The 20,560-nt window shown below is 40.8% G+C and overlaps 1 protein-coding gene across 1 annotated transcript in view; it reads right to left on the bottom strand.

Annotated features, from left to right (window-relative positions):
- Positions 1–4,441: 4,441 nt before the first annotated feature.
- The window catches only part of LOC130477041 (leucyl-cystinyl aminopeptidase-like), a 59,387-nt gene continuing 43,268 nt past the window's right edge, over positions 4,442–20,560 (bottom strand). The window contains exons 11-18 of the mRNA XM_056849034.1: positions 17,177–17,265; positions 13,027–13,210; positions 11,367–11,523; positions 9,177–9,358; positions 8,100–8,261; positions 6,272–6,412; positions 5,152–5,233; positions 4,442–4,769 (exon numbers count right to left, since the gene is read on the bottom strand). Of these exons, the coding sequence (XP_056705012.1) occupies positions 4,635–4,769; positions 5,152–5,233; positions 6,272–6,412; positions 8,100–8,261; positions 9,177–9,358; positions 11,367–11,523; positions 13,027–13,210; positions 17,177–17,265 (1,132 nt within the window). The 3' untranslated portion in view covers positions 4,442–4,634. The remainder of the gene's footprint in view (positions 4,770–5,151; positions 5,234–6,271; positions 6,413–8,099; positions 8,262–9,176; positions 9,359–11,366; positions 11,524–13,026; positions 13,211–17,176; positions 17,266–20,560) is intronic.

Raw genomic sequence — 20,560 nt, forward strand, 5'->3', positions numbered from 1 at the left:
ATTAAAGACTATGACCTGAGAGCTCAGTATGGCAAATGACATTTTTTTAAGTGGCTAAAACTTTTACCGCCACTTCATTAAATACATGATAAAACATTTAGTTGCAGTATGACACAATATCAGCAAGAACAAGATGTAACAACTATTCGGGAGGGCATCCCTACATTTTCTTTTGTATGTGTTTGAAGAGGGAGGCCATGTAGTATGCGTCTGAGTGGAATTAGCCTTTAGACCTGCATTCCTTAATAGCATTTCAAACACACACAGAAGTCTAGATTGATGAAATGCATAAAAAAATTACAGCTAGTGAAAGAACATTACTTGAAATTTTAGAGTGCAAAGATAACGTCTCTCCAAAGAGATTAAGAAAACCAATTTATCCAAATGAAGAAAGTTGTATCTAATAAAGAACAGGTGAAAGATGTACAATCATATAAATATGATTCAGTTCGAGGGTTGGTATCCTGAAGCATGTCACTATCAAGGGGCGGGGAGGAGGCCACAATCGTATTCCTTGGAGTATTATTCTTAAAATGCATCTCCAGTTTTAAGTATGGTAGATACATTAAAAGCAACAAGATCCATTATGAAAGAACAAAACAAAAACTTCTTTACTATCTTTCCCCCCAGCACCCCTAGAAAGAAACAAAGTTAAACACAAACCAGTATGCATGCAGTTGCCTTGTGAGAATTCAAAGACGATTAATGTAATTCTTAAGATGGCCAGTACAAAAAGTGTCTGTGCTTTGAAGGAATATGCAACATTATTTTAGCTACAGATGATTTCAAAGAGCTTGGCTGTATTGTTCGGGTGCAACTCTGGCTTAGAAAACAAAAGAAGGCGGCACTTCCTTCACAACACACAGAAGTGGATTTCTCAGGGTGCTTATACAAAATGTGATGTGTCTCCAACATTTGATATGGTGTGTGCTCTTCATGCTAGTTTCCTTCTCCGCCCCCACCCCCCCAGGCTTCTGAATGGAGGAAAACATTAAGCAAATGGAGAAACTAAACTAGCTGTGTAACAGTTTTAGAATTCCCTGATGAAGTGTATACAGCAACACCTAATACCAAGAGGCCATAATAATTTAAAAGCATCTTGGGACCTTTTCTTTTGTTTTTCTGGATACATTTTGTACAAGAAAAGACAGTATGACACTTTAAAATTCCCATCTTGTAACACACTGGACTGAAGTTCATGGAAAGCCTTGTACCATCCATCCCAAAAACGAGATACGGTGACTGCCATTTCTGTTCTCCCACCTACAAAAATTATTTAATTGTTTCAAAGATGAACATGTGGTTCCGAATTTCTCTCTCACCTACAGCTAAAAAATAAAGCCAACCCTAAATGTATGATGTGCACATGAGAGGTAAATAGCTGAATATTATTTTCCCTGGTTTCAACATTGAAGTCCAACAGCGGAACACTACAATTGTGCTTAAAGCATGTGAAGATACAATAGCCAAGGAAGCTACCTAGAAACTGTGTAAGTTAGACTTGGGTTGAACCCTATTTAATTATAGTCAGCTGAGCACTAGATTTGAGGAACATATGCAAGAGTCAACACCCTTTGGGAAAACACGTTAGTAGATGCTTCGGTTTTTAGCATCAGTGAACACTCCATGATTCCCGTCACTAAAAATAGTGGCAAAACTTCTGTTTTTGTGCCACTCTCTGTGTACACAGGAACGCCATAGAGTTTTGGATCATAGTAATTGACTTCTAGTCCCAAGGAACTAAAAATTGGTTTTATTGCAAGACATTCCAACAAGATGGGCTAAAAAAAAAAAGTTTCATTCACTCAATAACCATAACAAAACACACCTTTCTATACGCAGGTCAACAGTTGTGAAAGGACAGTGTAAAAAATACAGACTTTCTTTATATGCCAATATATTCCTGTCACAGCCATCATAACATACTCCATAAGGCACATGAATCATTGCTACTATTAGATTAAATACAACCCAGATTGTCCCTATTCCAATCCTGTCCCTGCAAAAACCCACAACCCAGAAAAATTTCCAAACAAATTCAGGATTTGATTAAAGAAAAAAACACTGCTTGAAAATTTCTATGATGCATTTCTACACGCAAGGGGTTCATGAGGGGAGGGAGCTGGGAAAAAAATCCAAAACATTCTGACAACACTCTGACCAATTTTTAAAACTGAGACATAGAGATGTTAGAGTGACAACAGCAAAGCCGTCTGTGTGTGCGCACATGCACACAGAAGGGATACTGTTGAGTAGGACACCATAGCAGCATGGAAACGTTGACCATGAGCAGAACTTCAGATGTGTCTAAAGCTAACGAATATTAAACAGAACTGAGATTTTCATCATTTAAGAATATATACCATTAATAGCCCTGTATGTGTCTTAAAACATTGTAGAAAATTCTTTACTCTAACAGGATTCACTCCATATTATTAAGCTACAGAAAAGACTTCTGAATATTACTACAGTGGATTATTTACCTCCTGAAATGAACACAACTGTACAGGTTAAAGTTCATCTAACACAAGACATAATAACTGTGAATTGCTGCTTTGGCTTGAATTTAAAGAATAAAGAACAGTCCAATCACTCCAACTTCCAGTGAACCAACAGGAAATTAAAAAAGATTCAAAGTTTGTTGGAATCAAAGCTGTATTTCACTTGTAATTTTAGAAGGCAAGTGAGACAGCTTGGACTGGTTCTACTGGGGACTGGATCCCAGTCCAGTCATGGGTGAGCAAAGAATACACATGATTGCTACTTAACCAACCACCACGTAACAATAAATCTGAATTCCATACTAAAAAAATAAATAATTGGAAATAGTTCTTAGAAAAACAGTGCTTTAACATTATATTCTTAATTCTAAGATACAGGTATACTTTATTTTCAAGTACACTTCACGTTTCCAGTAGCAAGTGCATCTTTATGCTATAGAACAGTGTGAAATGACCCAAGAAAGGGAATTAATGGGTCAGCTATCTTGCTGGTCTATACCTAACAGTACTGTTACAAAACAAAACAAAAAGAGGATCAGTGCATAGAAGAAGGTACAGCCAGGAGTGGAGAACAGATCAGGAAGATCAGAACGCACAGCAATTCACACTCAATCCTGGGCAACCTAAGGTCATGGCAATACTTCTAACCATGTACCCTTCAAGGGAATGCTTTCTTTTCATTCAAACAGTAAGTGGAGAATAACATTTTTTCTCTGATTATATCAAGATGGGATTTTTCTCAGCAGTTTTAAAAATGGAACTACCTAAGAATATCAAAGGGTTTGCCTTTAGCCTAAAGGCATTACCTACAGTTATCTATATGCATTGCTCTTAACCCCTTTTGTTTTCTTCATAGTTGAAAAGCTAGTGTTTTAATCAACATTATGTGAGAATCAAAACACAGATAACCATGGCAACCCTGATAAAAACACAGCTCCTCAAAGAAATCCAAACTTCATTTTTATCATTAAGGAGCTGATTTGGTTCTGAATGCTTTCCTTGACCTTCTAAACAGTATGTCTTTCTTTGCAGTGGCCTAAGCTGTATTTAAACAACTGAGGTGTCACTGCATTGCATGCCCCTTTAGTAAATTTAACCTTCCTTGGGTCGTCTATACAAAAACTTATGTTTCAGCTTCGCCCTAGTATTGTTGCTCCATCACAAAACGTATGAATAAAAGTAAAATTTCCAGGGTTGGGTCATGTAGAACTAAAGCTCTGTGGCATAGATTAATTAATGCTGTGGCATTTTGTTAATGATGACCTTCAGAAAGATGCAAAGTAAATAAAGCTCAGAAATCAGCAGTAAAAGTATCAAATCGGGCAGAATAGCTGTCTATATAATGTTCTGTAGCATTGGTTCTACACCGGTAAAAAGTTACACTTCCGTAATTATGAGAAGGTGGGATTTTTTTTTGTAAAGTCTTATCAATCTTATTTACTAAATTATACGTTAATTTCTCCCCCTTCTCACTTTTTTGTTGTTGTAAGAACTGTTTGGCTTATTTAGCGCATACAGTATCAGCAGCACCCAGCTGCACTGAAAACAATAATTTTTCTACCAATACTTATATCCTATATGTGTATAATTTTTGGAAAATAATCCAAAAGAACATTGGACTTCAAGCTTTCCCCCACCATTTTATATGCTTTAGCAGCCATTTAGAATCATGGTACTTAAAAAATAATAATAAAAAAACCTCACGTGCTCCACAACAAGTACAGTATTTACCAACTACATGGAAGGCAGATCAGACAGCACTCTACAAAGGGAAGCAGCTCTCAGGGGAGTTGTTGCCTTGTTGCTCTTGTTCAGTCTTTCTCCTAATTTTAGAAAATGGAACTGGACTGCAAATGGGAGGGAGCTACGCAGCAATATTAAAAGCTGTCTCCTTTTTGCATGGATGCCTGGGTCAATGAATGACTACTCCCTTAAAAAAGCAACAACGTCCAGTCCACTCAAAAGAGAGCCAGCTTCGGAAGAGATGTACCCTGAGCTAACTAAAATCCTCTCACAGTGCAAAGAAAGTTGCATTGCCTGTTTCCAACCCTGGTTTTTGCAAAAGCAAAAAAAAAGAGTAAGAGTCGCAGCATTCCAAGTGGCCAATATATGCTCTGAGGGCACTGCAAGACATTACTGCAGCAGTTTCTCCAGATTCACCAAGTTTATGTCCATCCATTGGATATTCAGCTGAATTGTCTCGATGGCTTCTTGGACACATCGGAGTTGAGCGGTCTCCTCCGACTTAGACTCAAAGAACGACTTCACCTGCAGAAACAAAACACATGTAAAAAAAAATATGGCAGGACAAAGCAAACAAACTTTTCCCAGTGTATCCTGGGTAGCCAAAAAGGATATATTTATAAGTGGGAGGAAAACCTCCATTTAGAATTGAATGCCAAGTACACTAAATACTGAAAATCAGAATAACTGAAATAACCATCTTATTACACAAGTAACAAGTTTAGCAGCAGCCTCCTAAATTTCAGATAGTGCATAAGTTAGAAACTAACAAGATGACAAGAGTAGAAGCTGAAATAATGTCACGGTGCAGGATCTTGACCCCTACTATGTATCCTCTTGTAACCATGTCAATTACAATACTTCTTCCCCCAAAAAAAGTATTGGGAAAATTCTTTGTTCAACAAACCTCACGCAAATGTTCCTCTGTTGAGAACCGACCAGTTGTTGAAGTCACAATATTCTGAATTGTGAATGATCCACTGTGAAATCTGAAATTTAGGAGAATGAATAAAGATCAGCTAGTATTTATTCAAAATATTTAATTGACACCTGACCCACTGAAGGTTTATGGTATGTGACAATATTCAGGAACAACCGATTTTATAAATAAAACGGCAGGAGGTTTATCCCAGCTGGCCAAACTATATAAAATGCCCTCTAAGATCTATGGGACACTCTTCTAACTCAGGAGGGCAGGCAACAGCAAAGCCAGAGAATATCCTTCAAGAACACCTACGTGCTTCATACAACAGACACAATGCTTTGAATTATGCCTGGCAGCTAATAACAGACTCTCGGATAGCAATGCACTGTGAATGGGAGGGGTTACTGCTCAGTTGTTGAGCTTCTGCTTGGCATGCAGAAGGTCCCAGGTTCAACCCCATGTATCTCCAGTTAAAAGGAACAGGTAGTAGGTGATGTGAAAGACCTCTGCCTTGGCGGGCTGCTGGAAGTCTGAGTAGACAATACTGGCTTTGGTGGGCCAAGGGCCTGAATCAGTATAAGGCAGCTTCATATGTTCATGTGTGCTCCTGGTCAGTCAGCATATATTGCATTTCCATGACCAAGAGAGTCTCCATGTACACACGTTGCAGCGCTCAAGTGTTTCAGAGAATAGACAAAAAGAACAAAATTGAGTTTTGGCCTTAAGAGCCAAAAGATTAAACTTTAGTAAGTGAGGTAGATCACTTGTTCAGATGCTGGATGTGAAAACTTAATCAGCAGATACACATATAGAAAAGACTGTACCTCTATGTAAAACTCAAGAGTATACAAGATGGCCAGTTACCACAGCTGTAAGTGATGTTAACTCCAAACAGTTTCACGAGAGAATGCTGGGAGATTCAAGAAACTAGTTTAAAGAACTAGTTTAAAGATGTAGACAACTTAATAGTATTAGTAGCACCTCTCCATTTAAAAACCCTGCCCTTCTTTGTATAGTTTGGGTACGAAAGTAGAGTATGTATTCCCACCCACCCATACAGAGTAAAACAGTAGTTATCACTACAACTCAAGAAGAGTCTTACTTCCTTATAAGTTGTTTCCAATTCTCTTTGACAAAGTCCCAGGCCAGTAAGTGCCCTGGCAAAGTCTGGCTCACAGTTCTTATAATGAGTGAAAGATCCTGTGATCTAATTTGGATTCCTTCAAGGCTTGTTTGCATCAACCTAGGGAAGGAAAGCAGCCCAAGTCAACTCCATAGAGACTTTTTAGAGATCCACCACAAGAGTCATCTAAACTGGGTACAGTGCAAATGCACTGAAATTGGGGAATTTCCTTGACTGAATGTCAAGTAGCCGTCAAAACATTCATTCAACCTGGAAAGCATTCTCTTCTTTTGTACCTGATAGATTCCCATCAAAATTCTGATCCTTCTATGATCTAACAGTTTTTTTCCTAACAGTTAGATTCTATCTTCTGTGGGGTCACAGGTCAAGATTCCAATGACCTGATTAAAATCCTACACGGAGACACTGAAGAAGTCCTTCACTGGCATTACTATTTCTAGTTAGTGGTGTTCCCAATTAGTCACACACCTCAGCATATGAACTTTGGCAGTTCCCACTTCTCATTTCAAAGTGAATGTCATGCTCCTGACAACAGTTCCTTTCCAGCATGGAAAGCAGTCTGCTGTAATACCAGCATCTCAGGCGTCACAACCTTATGAAATGCAGTTCTCTCAGTGCCCGGTGTTTTACAAAGGATATGAAAAACACTGGAAACGACATAACCCAGGGCTCCTTGAGGCCAGGATGCCAATGACTGTGCAGGTGTGGAAGATAAAAGGCAATTTCAGAGGTTCACTTTAACCCTCCAAAGACACTTTATATGTACAAATGTATGCAGGGAAGACTGGAATCACATCCACTGGCTCCACCCTTCCACCCTTTCACTCATCCTCCATGTGTTAGACAAACACCCCCTTCCCTACATGGGCCTGTGCACTCAGTGTGGTATGCTACATATGTGCAATCCATGACCAATATTTTTCCAAGGTGCTTTCATACATATGGAGCCTATATACGTTGGTCCCTATATGCACTCTTGCAGACAGGACCTCTGAGCTGCGGAAGTCAGGTGTGGCAAGGATGCAGAGTGAGAAGATGGTATCCCCCCCCCTGCATACACTTGGACAGGCAAAGACTATCTGTTTGGAGCTAAAGTGACCTCTGAATTTGCCTCCCTGGCCTTGCACTCCTCCTTGCACATATTCCTTCTGCATTCAGTAAGAGAAGAAAACAGGAAGAAAAAAATCTGGGTTGGATCCAAAGTTTGTTTGCCATCAGAAGAACACTTCCACCAGTGGCTATTGTGGGATGGCTGATTATGAACAGTAGTAAGCAGCTGGACTTTGGTGAGTCATGCAAATCAGGGGTTTGTTAGTGGGCCTGGCCTGGACAAGTCCTCCCTCAATGACCAAAACAGCCTTGGAAAGGGCCCTGCCCCCCTCCCCCATCTTTTACTGACAGAAACCAAGGCTGGAAGGGTGGCAATACAGTTGTGGTTGTTTAGCAACCGCCACTGAGAGCATTCATTTCTTAAAGCTACAGGCAGGGCTTCTATTATTTTAGAAGGTTTAATACCCCTATTATTATTTTTTAAGATTTCAAATTTTTCTGCAAACCTGAAGTGCTTTTCAGATTTGTAGAAAGATCTGTCTTGTCTGTTCATGGTTCCAGTCTCTGGATTTAAGTACTCACAGATCTGGTCACACTGAGACTTAGATATATTGATGTATAGTCCTGCAGTGATCAACCAAACAAAATGGTTAAACAAGAAAAATGTCCACAATATGAAGAATCAATGGCTGGCTAGAATGATCCTTAGTATTTTAGTTTACATGAGGCTTCATACCTGATCAGATTTCCAACATCATCTGTGCTGGCTAGGGCTTCAAGGATTTTGAGCTTTTCTTCTTCAGAAACCAAAGAGGAATACATTTTCAAAAGGAAGTGCCAGCCAATTTCAGTTTTTGCTCCAGCTGTGAATATGATCTTCATAACATCTGTTGGCAGACTACACAGAGAGAACAAACCTTTATGAGAACAGTTTAAAAAGAACAGCCACTTCAAAGCATTTTAGCTAAAAATGCTCTGCGTGATAACTCCTCTCCATCTGAGAGAAGTGTTTAGTGTGCCATCAAGTCACAGCTGATTTATGGTGACCCCGTAGGGTTTTCAACGCAAGAGACAATCAGAGGGGTTGCCACTGCCTGTCTCATCATGACACTGGTATTCCTTGGTGGTCGCCCATCCAAATACTAACCAGGGCCAATCCTGCTTCGATTCTGAGATCTGACGAGATCAGGCTAGCCTGGGGCTATTTGTAAGCCACACAAACTCACATCATAAGACTGATCAGATACAAATGTAACTGGGAAGCAGGGCTATATAGTATTTAAGGTTATAGTTCACTCAGGAGGAAAACAACCCAACATTAAATGTACAGTGGGTCTGGGAACAGCAATGGCTGCCTCAAATGTCCATACCTTTAAAAGTTGAGCAAAAGGACTCCCATACCTTTAAAAGTTGAGCAAAAAAAAAGAGGGGGGCTAAGCAATGGCAGCTTTTCTTCCTTCCATATAATTCCTCTGTCAGTACAACTATTAAAGATATAGGAGCCCCAAGTTTCTTATCCACTGAAAGTTGACCTATAGTGGGATTTATTCCCAAGCATGCAAACACTGACCATTTTGCAAGTCTTAATTCAGATGTTAGCAGCCACATTTATTAACTGCATAAAGAAAACCATGGTGAGATGCTTCTCACATGATGAAAACATCAATATAAGCATTTCTACATCCAATGCAATATCAATATAGAAGTAGAGAAGCAGCCTTGTTCTGATAGCGGCCAAGTAACAGGGGAAATGCTTTCTTGATGCCATGGTAAAGTGGATATTTTATTCAAAAAGAAACATCTGTTTTTTCACCTTTTGGTGCCATTGGTCATCCACTCATTAAACAGCTCAGCGGCTGTGATGCTGCAATTTCCCAAGTTATGGGAACAGGCGAAGGTTAGCAGACTTGACTGCAGCTCTTGTTCTGAGAGGCTCCCACTGTTTGTCCATGTTTGTTTCTTTATCTTGTCTCCAAGTATGCTTTCCACCTTTTTCTAAGAAACCACAAAGGAAAAACACCACTGAACGACGGCAAATACCCTGTTGCACTACAATATCAAAACCTTTATCAGCATAAAAACATCTGCAGAGAACGTAATCATACAATTTCATTCAACAGGGTTCACCTGTTCCCGTTTACAGTAACATTCACGAATCTGCATTGCTTGCTGCAAAAACTTGGCTACATGGTCAATTGTGGCCACATCCGGAGTAGACATAAGAAAAGCTACCTTGCGCTCAACCAGGTGCCACTCCCTACTAGCAAACAGTGGGTTGATAAACTTAAGGGGGATTCTCTGATAAAGGGGGCAGCGCAAAAGAATATTCTATGTGATTCATTCCACAGGGGCATCACCTTGCAGGGAGTGGTCAAATGTGTATGTGTGTGTGTGTGTGTGTGTGTGTGTGTGTGTGTGTGTGTGTAATGTGCCATCAAGTCGCAGCCGACTTACGGCGACCCCTTTTTGGGGTTTTCATGGCAAGAGACTAACAGAGGTGGTTTGCCAGTGCCTTCCTCTGCCCAGCAACCATGGTATTCCTTGGTGGTCTCCCATCCAAATACTAACCAGGGCTGACCCTGTGTAGCTTCTGAGATCTGACGAGATCAAGCTAGCCTGGGCCATCCAGGTCAGGGCACCTTGCGGCGAGTGGTCAAATGTGTGTGTGTGTAAACTGCCGTCAAGTCGCAGCCGACTTATGGCGACCCCTTTTGGGGTTTTCATGGCAAGAGACTAACAAATACCCTGTTATGATTACAAGGATGCCATTTGTAAACCCCCAAAGCACTTCCTAATCCTCTACCACTCACATCTACAATCCTGGTAGCTCTTCAGGCACTCCTTCCCTCCTGTTCGATTCCCATTAAAAGTCCAGATGGCTGGGCTGAAGAGTATTGACCCGCTGTTATATTCACTCTGGAGCTCAATTGGTACCAATAGGAACATCACTGAATGAGGATTTGGTTGGATGAAACGCTAATTCAGACACCTAGGGCTTATACCTGAAGTCATACAAGACTATTTGGACAAGCATTCAGAGATGCTTAACCCAATCCCACTTTTCAAGAGCAAAAGAAAGAAAGAAGAAGAGTTGGTTATATGCTGACTTTCTCTACCACTTAAGGCATAATCAAACTGGCTTACAATCACCTTCCCTTCCCCTTCCCACAACAGACACCCTGTGAGGTAGGTGAGGCTGAGAGAGAGTGACTAGCCCAAGGTCACCCAGCTGGCTTCGTGTGGAGGAGTGGGGGAAACAAATCTAGCTCACCAGATTAGCCTCCGCAGCTCATTTGGAGGAGTGAGGAATCAAACCCGGTTCTCCAGATCAGACTCCACCGCTCCAAACCACCACTCTTAGCCACTACACCAAGCTGGCTCTATAAGACTATATCAATGTTGTCATGCACTGGAACAGTGTTAAGATTTGTTCAAGATTCCTCACTATCAAAATTTAGTACGGTGACTGTGTTCTAAAAGCTTGTAATCCATCTGGGGTAGTTTTCTCTAGGAACCTGAAGTGTTATTTATTTATTTATATTTGGACTCATAGCCCACCCTCTATCCCCCACCAAAGCCAGGCTCAGAGTGGATTATTTCAGAAAAAACAACACACATCATAAAATACAGAAAAATTAAAATGACTAATTTCAAAATTTAAAACGTGAACACAGTGGCGCTCAACTGTCTGCACACAGGACCAGCTTGAGGGAAGCATTTAGGGTCCCCTATAAAGATCAGAGGGAAAAGAGATGAGATGGAAAAGAGATGAGAGATGAAAAGAAATTAGAGGTGAAGTTGTAAGCAGATGGTGTTTACATCTATTGAACCCGCAACACACTTCTAAGTGGCAAAACTTGTTAGTTAAGTTAGATATCTTGATATATACAACTTTTCTTGTTATGAAATTAGAGCTGATACCATAGTAGCATAGTAAGAGTTAGGATGTTTCTTACTATACAGTAGTAACTCTTTAGTATCTGCCTAGCATCCAAGGACTTACCACTATTTTTGCAGCAAGTGTTTGCAGTCCCCGCTTTTCAACTAGGTTGTAGATATGATTCACTTGATACAATGCTTCTGTGATTGGAGCAGTGCTGTTTTCTTTCACTAAATACTCAATCAGATTAAAAGCCCTGTCCAGTGATACCAGTCCGACCCTAAAAGGACATGAAAACAAAAACAAAAAAACTAGGTCAAGCATTCTGATTAATCTCCAGTCCTTGGTACCAATAAGAGTCCTTTTACTTTAAGTAACTTTGCATTCACTTTCTAATGGGACAGAACAGTGTAAAAATATGTGTTACTAGTCCAAATGGATTTTGTGATAGCCCCTTTTGCAACAGGATGTTAGTGGCATACTTTCTTCTGAATGGAAACGGATAAAATATTAGTTTCAAGATTCCCCTAAAGGGATTCCTCTCAGAAGCAAATTGCTTGATCAAGAGAGATCCTTTCGAAAGAAATTAAAAAGGAACAAATATGGGGAACAAATTGCCTGACAGCCTGTTTTTAAAATCATGGTGATTTCTTGTTATTATTATATATTATACCTTCCTTAGTATTTTTAAAAAGAAGGTTTATGCTATCCATGTCACTTCTTTGCTGGGAAATAGCTTTGCTTTTCTTGGAAGCAAAATGTTCAGTGATACTGTTTTGATGAGGCCCCAAGTGCTGTTAAGATCTACCAATCACAGTTCCGCATCCCTCACAGTCTACCATTTGCTTCCATGTAATAAGGCAGTGCTAAGCCAGACCTTTTGCTATTCCCTTCGCTTGTATTACTATTTACTTTTCAAGTGGATCTGACAGCCTAGTCCTTATATGTGGGCAAGATGAGGCGCTTTAAAAAAAAATGCCTCTGTGGGTTAACAAGATGGTTTGAATTGGACTTAGCAGCCATAAATGGAGAAGGCTAAATGGACCAAGATGCTCACTCATGTTTGCTTCACTGCTTACAGAAGATTAATTTGAAACGATTCTTGTAGAGATCAGCATCTGTTTACTACAGTTCTCTTGTCTTCATCAATAAAAGCAGCATTGTTTGAAACAATCTATGGGGCTCTTACATTTTCAGTAGTCATGGTCATTTGGTTTCTTCAACTTTTCTATATTTCTAAAGGAGTGAGCCATCTATATTACTCCAATTGCCTCTTAGATAAAGCATCCACTCAAATTTGTTTGACATCAACCAGAATTCCACTGTTTTGCGGGGAAGCCTCCTGGCTAGACACAGTGGCATGACATCTTTGGTCCAGTATCTCCTTTGTGGTTTTAGCATTTAGCACAACATACCTGATGTGATACTATGAATACGTAAACTACAGACAACACAGAACTAAAAATACCCCAAGGGAATAACATACTACAGATTCTGAAAGCTCAAGTCAGTGCTCAAGTCCTCCAGTGGACCTTCTGAGGGAATCTGCATAGATCTATGCAACGGCCATTAAGGCTACCACAAAGTGTCCCTTAATAACAGCAGTACTTGGCATGATTACTTTATGTGTTACTTTAGAGTCCATGTGATATCAGCATAACAATTTGGCCCTGTATTTCTCTTTAGTATGTCCTTTCAAAGATCACCACCTCTCTGCGGCCCATGTGCACAGATCTGTGTTCTGTGAACAGCTACAATACTAACTGTGGTTTAAAAAAATTACCCTGCTAGACTGAAAATGTTATGGATAAGGTTGGCTCTGTCACTGGAAGTCAGAGCAGCGGGATCTTCCTTCAGCAGCTGAATCAAACCCTTCCATCCGTTATCATCATATTGCACAATATAGTAGCCGTTTGATTCGACGTTGAACTTGACCCAGCCCACTGTATCATTAAGTGTAATAATATCTACAGAGAAAGGGAAACAAACAAAGCATTTGCTTCAGTCTTCCAACATCCTTACAAGTTTTTAAATGCTCGTAAGTGCACGAACTCTTCACCAAAATCACCCCAGAAGTCGTCTGTTTCCTTTTCTGAAAAAAAAGGGGCAGCTACAGGATCTAACTTGGAACAACTGTCAGCCATAACCAAGAAAATAATTCAATATCTCAGAGTATCAACCCAGGCATAACTAGAAGCTGTCTTGTACAGCTGCGTGGCTTTCCTGCATGACATTCCCAGTCCCAAAGTGGCCATTCAGCTACATGAACTACTAAGCCTGCCCTTTCACCAACCATCATCTGGATCAGCCATATTGCAGGGAGGGGCCCCCATCACCAAAGCCCTATGCTTATGTGTAACCTGATAAAGGTTAGATTTTGTCAGGGAGCTTGTCCAATTCCACTCATCAATGGCTGAACAGCCTCTGTTGCTGTCAGCCCTGATCCTGTGGCAACTCTGGCTCACAGGCAGAGAGGTTGACCGGTGCTGGGCTGCCAACCACAATTAATACCGTGATGATTTTCTGTGCTATTAAGCAGCACAGAAAAGACCTCTGGGCATAAGAATATTTCTCTACCCAGGGAAACAACAGGAAAGAGACTCCATTTTATTTATTTGCCTAATGGGCCAGAGAAAACCAAATGTAGGAAGTTCAGCACATTTGATGGGGAAATTAATGTGCTGAATCCAATCTTGTATTTCACTCCACAGAACATAAAACGAGAAACATCCCACCCTAGTATGAAGCTTTCCATAATTAATACCACTACCAAAATATATTTCATGGTCAGCTTAACTACCAGCAATACATTTTATGCAATAATCAAATCCCACCCTTTTTGCATCCTTTCCCCAGATCTGTTGGGGGTAGCATCGTTTCAGTCTTTTCTCCTTAAAATTGATCTATTGCTTTTCACTAATCTATTTAACATCGCAACTATTCAGCAGCCTAAAATTTTGGCAGTAGCATATGTATATTTTCATGCACGCTGCTTTCATCTTCTCAGGAGCAGTTTTCAATTATAAAAATGTATCTGTCCTGAAGTGAATTACTTGCATCTCCATAGCTGGCACTGTTGCCCCATTCTTTCATATACAGAGCAGCCAGGTTACAGAAAGCTCTCTGTTACAAACTCTCTTTTTATTTCTACCGTGAAGCAGGGTTGGTGCGTTCAAGGACATAACTCCAGGCAAACAGAAGGATTATATAGACTACACATCAAAAGGAAGCCATGGAAATATTCATCTTGAAAAGATGAACAAAGCAAGAACAGCGCACTAACCAGTTGTGAATCATAGCAGTCCCTTTAGTTTTAGCGTATTCCAACAAAACAACACTATTAACTTTAGATGAGCTAGTTATATTTTCAGGTCACAAGCTTTAAAAGTCTACCTGTACTGAAGAAACTGGAAGTGAACCCAATTAAAAATATAAAAAGCTATACTACAAAAAACAAAGGTTTCTTTTCCATCCTCCACCATGCCAAGCTGTTAGGAAACATACAGACAGTGGGGAAAAATCAGTTTTCTTGCTCTAGAATTTTACAATTGGGAACAGCCAAGTCAGTAACACACACTACTGGGCCAATAGGAAAATACCATACAAATCAAGAGCATCTGGAACTCAGAGTAGAATACTGGCAACATTTTATCCAACTTAGAAGACTAATTATTTTAAGTCTGATTTTAACTAAAGAATCAGAACCACATTTTTATTACTGGGAGAAAAGTGGGTATATAAATATTTTATAGGATAGTAGGTGGAAAGTGCCGTCCCAGCTGACTTATAGCGACACCATAGGGCTTTCCGGGCAAGAGACTAACAGGTTGTTTGCCATTGCCTTGGTGGTCTCCCATCCAAGCACTATCTAGGGGCAATCCTGCTTAGCTTCTGAGAACTAATGTGATCAGGTTAGCCTGGGCTATTCAGGTTAGGGTAAATTTTTAAATAACTATATATAATCAAATAATATGAATTAAAATATCGATTCCCCACCTTTGTTTGACTACACACCAAAGTGAGACCCAAGACAGGTAACTGTCATGAATCTACCTGCCAATGCTTCCTCACATGAGGAAGAGACAGAGGAAGCTGGCCCCAGTCCTTGGAGGCCACAAGCATACCTATTGGACAAGGTAGAGATTTTGGGTGCTTTCACACATCCTAAATTATGCACTTTCAATCCACTTTCAATGCACTTTAACGATCGTTTGCAAGTGGATTTTGCTGTTTCACACAGTAAAATCCAACTGCAAAGTGGGTTGAAAGTGCATTATTTGGCATGTGTGAAAGTGCCCTCTGTCTAGTGCAGAAGAGGAGTCTCAGGCTGAAACAGAAGCACTGCAGCCACCAGCCTCATCTCCAGAGTCACCAGAGCCTTTGGAATGCTGGATAAGGCAGGCTTGGAGGGAGGCACAGGAGCGGTGCCGTAGCACGCGGTTGGCAGCCTGGCACCGGTCAAGCCTGTGAGCTTGAGTCACCACAGAATCAGGGCTGACAGCCACAGAGGCTGTTCAGCCAGTGATGAGTGGCACCTAGAAAAGGGTGAACCAGCACAGAAGCAACTTGTCCCCAATCCTTGTGTACCTGCTGTTGCTCTGTGCCTTAGACCTTGGACTGGATTTGGACTTGGTTTCTTGGATTTACCTCTGACCTTGGACTGTGACCTGGCTTGTGCTTTCTGGATTTGCCCTTCGGTTTTGGTGCGTGGACTTTTAACCACTTGTGTTTTGACCTTGCATTGTGCCTTGGACTACACCTGCTGCCCCAGGTGCCTACTTGAACCCAGATAGTAACAACCAGAGGAAACCCCCGCCCCATGGAAGAATCTGGGAGGGGAACGGGACATTTTTTCCCTTTTTTTCAGGTTTTATGCAGAAAACCTGGAAAACTTAGAGAAGAGCTGGGAAAAAAGCCTCTGAAATATTTTCTCTTTTAGAATGAGTAAAATACTTCTCAAAGCAAGGTTTTTCATCCTTCTTAAAGCAAGGCTTTTATACTTAAATGCACACCATGAAAAAGTCTAAGGTTTGGTTCAATTTCTCCAATGGTAAAACTGGAAAGTTTGGGTGAGCACTGGAAGAAAATGCTGTAGACAAATAGAATTGCAAGAATGATGTTTAAATGTAAATAATTTTGGCAACAATTAATATGCTACAATTGAATGATATTGAATTACAATACATTATTAAAGTGTCCAGTATTTTCACTGTTATAAAGTTTAGCTTAATATCCAAATATGCTGGTAGTCTTACCTATTGTGACTCTATGAGAGAGTTTCTGTTCAAATGCACTTTCTTTTGTTTACTACATAATTTGCTTTCTACCATCATTGTTTATTTTTCCTACTTCTCAGATGGCAAAATTTAAGCCAAATAGATGTGTTAAAGTGACATAGGGTACAGCAGTTTGCAACTCCTTCTCAAGTACTGGGTATAAATGTAATTTTTGTTATAGAAAAAGAAAATAGTTATAATTTTAAATTCCATAAATATGCCAAATAGTACAATTTTATATGTTACAAGTTGGCAATGATGCATTTTATGTTCAACCTCTAAAAGAATTATACGCTTGAAAGCAAAAGCAAGAATTGCATATATTTCCATTTTTCTGAAAATTGCTCCCCCCTCAAAAAAAAGAAAAACACAAAAGAACAATTTTCCCCACTGTGGCTTCAACATTTGTGGAATTTAATCACTTTTCTGATGGTTGTATACACCAATCCTTAGAACAAGCTCAAGGCAGCTTCTTTACATTAATAAAAACTAAGGTCAGCCAATTGAAATAAAACCCTCACTCAACTTAACATTAGTTACCACATATCTGCAACAACGCTTTTGAAATATTGTGAACACTTTCCAGAAGGCTAATATTTCACCTGCATTTACTGTCTGGACGTATGGTAAACTCAAGAGGCATTTAACACAACATACCTGACTTGTTGGCCAGTAAATGTGTGGTGGAAGGGAAGAAAAAAGTGCCTTTGCTGGTGGTGTAGGAAAGAGGTATATCCCACAGATAACTAAAGAAAGAAAAAAGGTCATTTACTGTTGAATTGTAAAACCTAAACTATGTACAATGGTATTCACAATCTATTAGAGTCTGCTAATATTTCAACCTTCTGCTGTTGTACAAGCTTACATACATTAATCTTCAAACAAAAGGCACAGTTACAAAAGCTAGCCCTATAATCCCAGGGCAAACCATGTCATTATCCTGTGGCTAGTGAGACTAGAGAGCCAGCATGGTGCAGTAGTTAAGGTGTTGCACTCGGACCTGGGAAACCCAGGTTCAAATCCCCACCTGCGCCATGGAAGCTTGCTGGCTGACCTTGGGCCAGTCACACACTCTCAGCCCTGACCCTGGCTAGTATGTGGATGGGAGACCTCCAAGGAATACCAGGCCTAGCCCCAGCCTGGTGGAACTCTCTGTCTAATGAGACCCATGCCCTGCAGGACTTAACTTAGCACAGTTCCATAGGGCCTGTAAGACGGAGATGTTCCGCCAGGCATATAGTTGAGGACAGCAACAGTTATATAGATCAACTGGCTTCTCTTCCTTTTCTCCTGTCCTTCTTTAGTTTCCCCCTCTTTTTTCTTTCACTTCCCCTTCCTGCTTTCCTCTCCCTTTCCTTTCCTTCCCTCCTCCTTTCCCATCCCTATTTTTCATCTCCCTACTTTCCTGTGTCCTTCTTTGGGCCTGTAAGCTCGTGGGGATGGTTGTCCCCCATCTACCTTTTACCATCTTCAGACCAATCCTCACCTATGTAAGATAATCCATCTATATAATGTGGCTATGTAGTATAGGGAACTATCTTTTAATCTGAAAATTATATATCAGGAATTTTACAATATTAGATTAGGAACTACAGTTTTAAATGTATGTACGGTATTGTTTTGTATTTATATTGTATGTATTGGTTGTTGGAAGCCGCCCTGAGCCCGGCTTTGCTGGGGACAGGTGTGGGGTTGCAATAAAATAAAACAGTGTCATGATGCAGAGGCGGGCAATGGCAAACCGCCTCCCAATGACTCTTGCCCTGAAAACCCTATGGGGTCGGCATAATTCATCTGTGACTTGATAGCCCCCCCCAAAATAGTGACTCAAGGTGTGATGAGCCCAGCAATGGCAATTCCTAGTGACATGATGGGACCAAATGTACAACTGGCTTCTACTCACAAAGACTGCCACAAGAAGTGTGTTAACAGAAGCAAGGCACTAGCATGTAAATGCACACCACCCAACCACAAAAGCCAAGCGAGCCATGAAAGCCACAAAAGAGCTAATGACATGTATAGACAAAGCACATTCCTACCTGTATGTTCCTGCTGAGCTTCTTTTAAAGTATTACTAATGTTCAACTGCCAAGGCCAGCACCAATGTATTAAATGCACAATAATGCAACACATTTCAGCCACTTGGGTTTTTAATTTGGGTTGTGTAAGAAAAAAAAATTCCCCTTCGACTCCATGCTTCACCACTCATAGCTTAGCTCTTTTGATTCCTTTGCTACTGTAATAGTAATCTCCTATCTGCATAAACAATGTCACCTCAGCTTGGAGACACTACAGACGTAGAAGCAGACTTCCGCACACATGTTAGTTAGCTGAATGGGAAACTGTACACACATGTGCTGCCCCAATGCACTACACGTGTAGCTCTCCACTCATCTAATCCAGCTGGAGGCAAGGCTGCGTGCCTGGGGCCCTCTTTATGGTAAAACCCCAGTGGCTGACTGGCTGGCAGGGAGAAGCAAATTCAGTCCCCGCTGCTGCTTCTGTCCTTTAAAACAAAAAATAGGTAGGCTTTTAGGAGGAGGAGGAGGACAAGAAGAAGGAGAAGAGTTGGTTTTTATATGCCAACTTTCTCTATCACTTAAGGGAGAATCAAACCGGCTTACAATCACCTTCCCTTTCTCTCCCCACAACAGACACCCTGTGAGGTAGGTGGGGCTGAGAGAGTGTGACTAGCCCCAGGTCACCCAGCTGGCCTCTTGTGGAGGAGTGGGGAAACCAACCCGGTTCACCAGATTAGCCACTCATGTGGAGGAGTGGGGAAACCAACCCAGTTCTCCAGATCAGAGTCCACCACTCCAAACCACCGCTCTTCACCACTACACCACGCTGGTGTTCTGCATGCACTCTCTGTTGATCAGTGATCTCCCTAGGCATTTGCTTTCATATATCGATACTATGGGCACGTTCACAGTATCATGTTTTCTTTCCTTTCCTTCCCCCATATGTCCTAGGTCCAGATTTATAATATGTGCTCCCTACATCATCACTCCCTACATGGGAAACTAGGCGCCAAAGTTGGAGTCATGCTAAGGGGTTTTATTATGTTTTAGACCATTTTAATTGTGTTAGATTGTTTTATATATTTTAAGAAAGTGCTATTTATGTTTGATTGTGTTGATAGCCGCCCTGAGCCCGGCCTGGGGAGGGCGGGGAATAAATAAAAGCTCATTATTATTATTATATTCAGCAAATCAGAGAGATTTCTTCTCTGCAGAAGAGACCTCCAACTTCCTAGAAGAGAAAAAGAATCATAAGCTAGTTGCATTTTTTGCTTGATGCTTTGAAAACGCAAAATGACATTTAATCCTTGATCTCTGAATGGGATAAACTGGATATATTTGTACTTTAAAATGTATTTATTTAGTTAGTTTTATACCCTGTCCTTGGTCCCCAGCCAAAGCTGGGCGCAAGGCAGCTCACAGCCAACAATCCATACAACAAACACAACAATACACTGAAATCATTCTAAAATCACAAACATCAATCTATAATCAGTAAAATTCCAATTCCAAAATTAAACAAGTAGCACCCATTTGTAGCATAAGGCCACTGCAGGGCCTGTGAATAGCCAGAGCCCCCCCCCCCCATATATCACTTTGTAAACAAACGAAACAATAAAATGGGGGGGGGGGTAGGAGGCCAGCATAGATGACAAGTTATAGCTGCCCTTAACCGTAGGCCTGGTGGAATAACTCTGTTTTACAGGCACCGCAGAAAGCTTTACTATCCCGCAGGGCCCTGGTCTCATTAGAAAGGGAGTTCCAAAAGGCCCGCTTAATGCCACCTAAGCGAAACCTGCAGGTATTGCCCAGATGGAACACATTCATCTAGAACTACAGCAAGATGTCAATATAGAAGTAATCTTGGCATAATCCATAGCGGCATCCATTAAAAAAAAATTCTCAGAGTCTATGCAAAGAGCGGCAGGGTATTATTCGCAACCCCCCCTACACAGACAATGGAAATCCATCACCTAATCCCACAATGCATTTGACTGATCATCTTAAAGCCCCATCTTTC

Source organism: Euleptes europaea, chromosome 4 (genome assembly GCF_029931775.1).
Source record: "Euleptes europaea isolate rEulEur1 chromosome 4, rEulEur1.hap1, whole genome shotgun sequence".
Lineage (NCBI taxonomy): Eukaryota > Metazoa > Chordata > Lepidosauria > Squamata > Sphaerodactylidae > Euleptes > Euleptes europaea.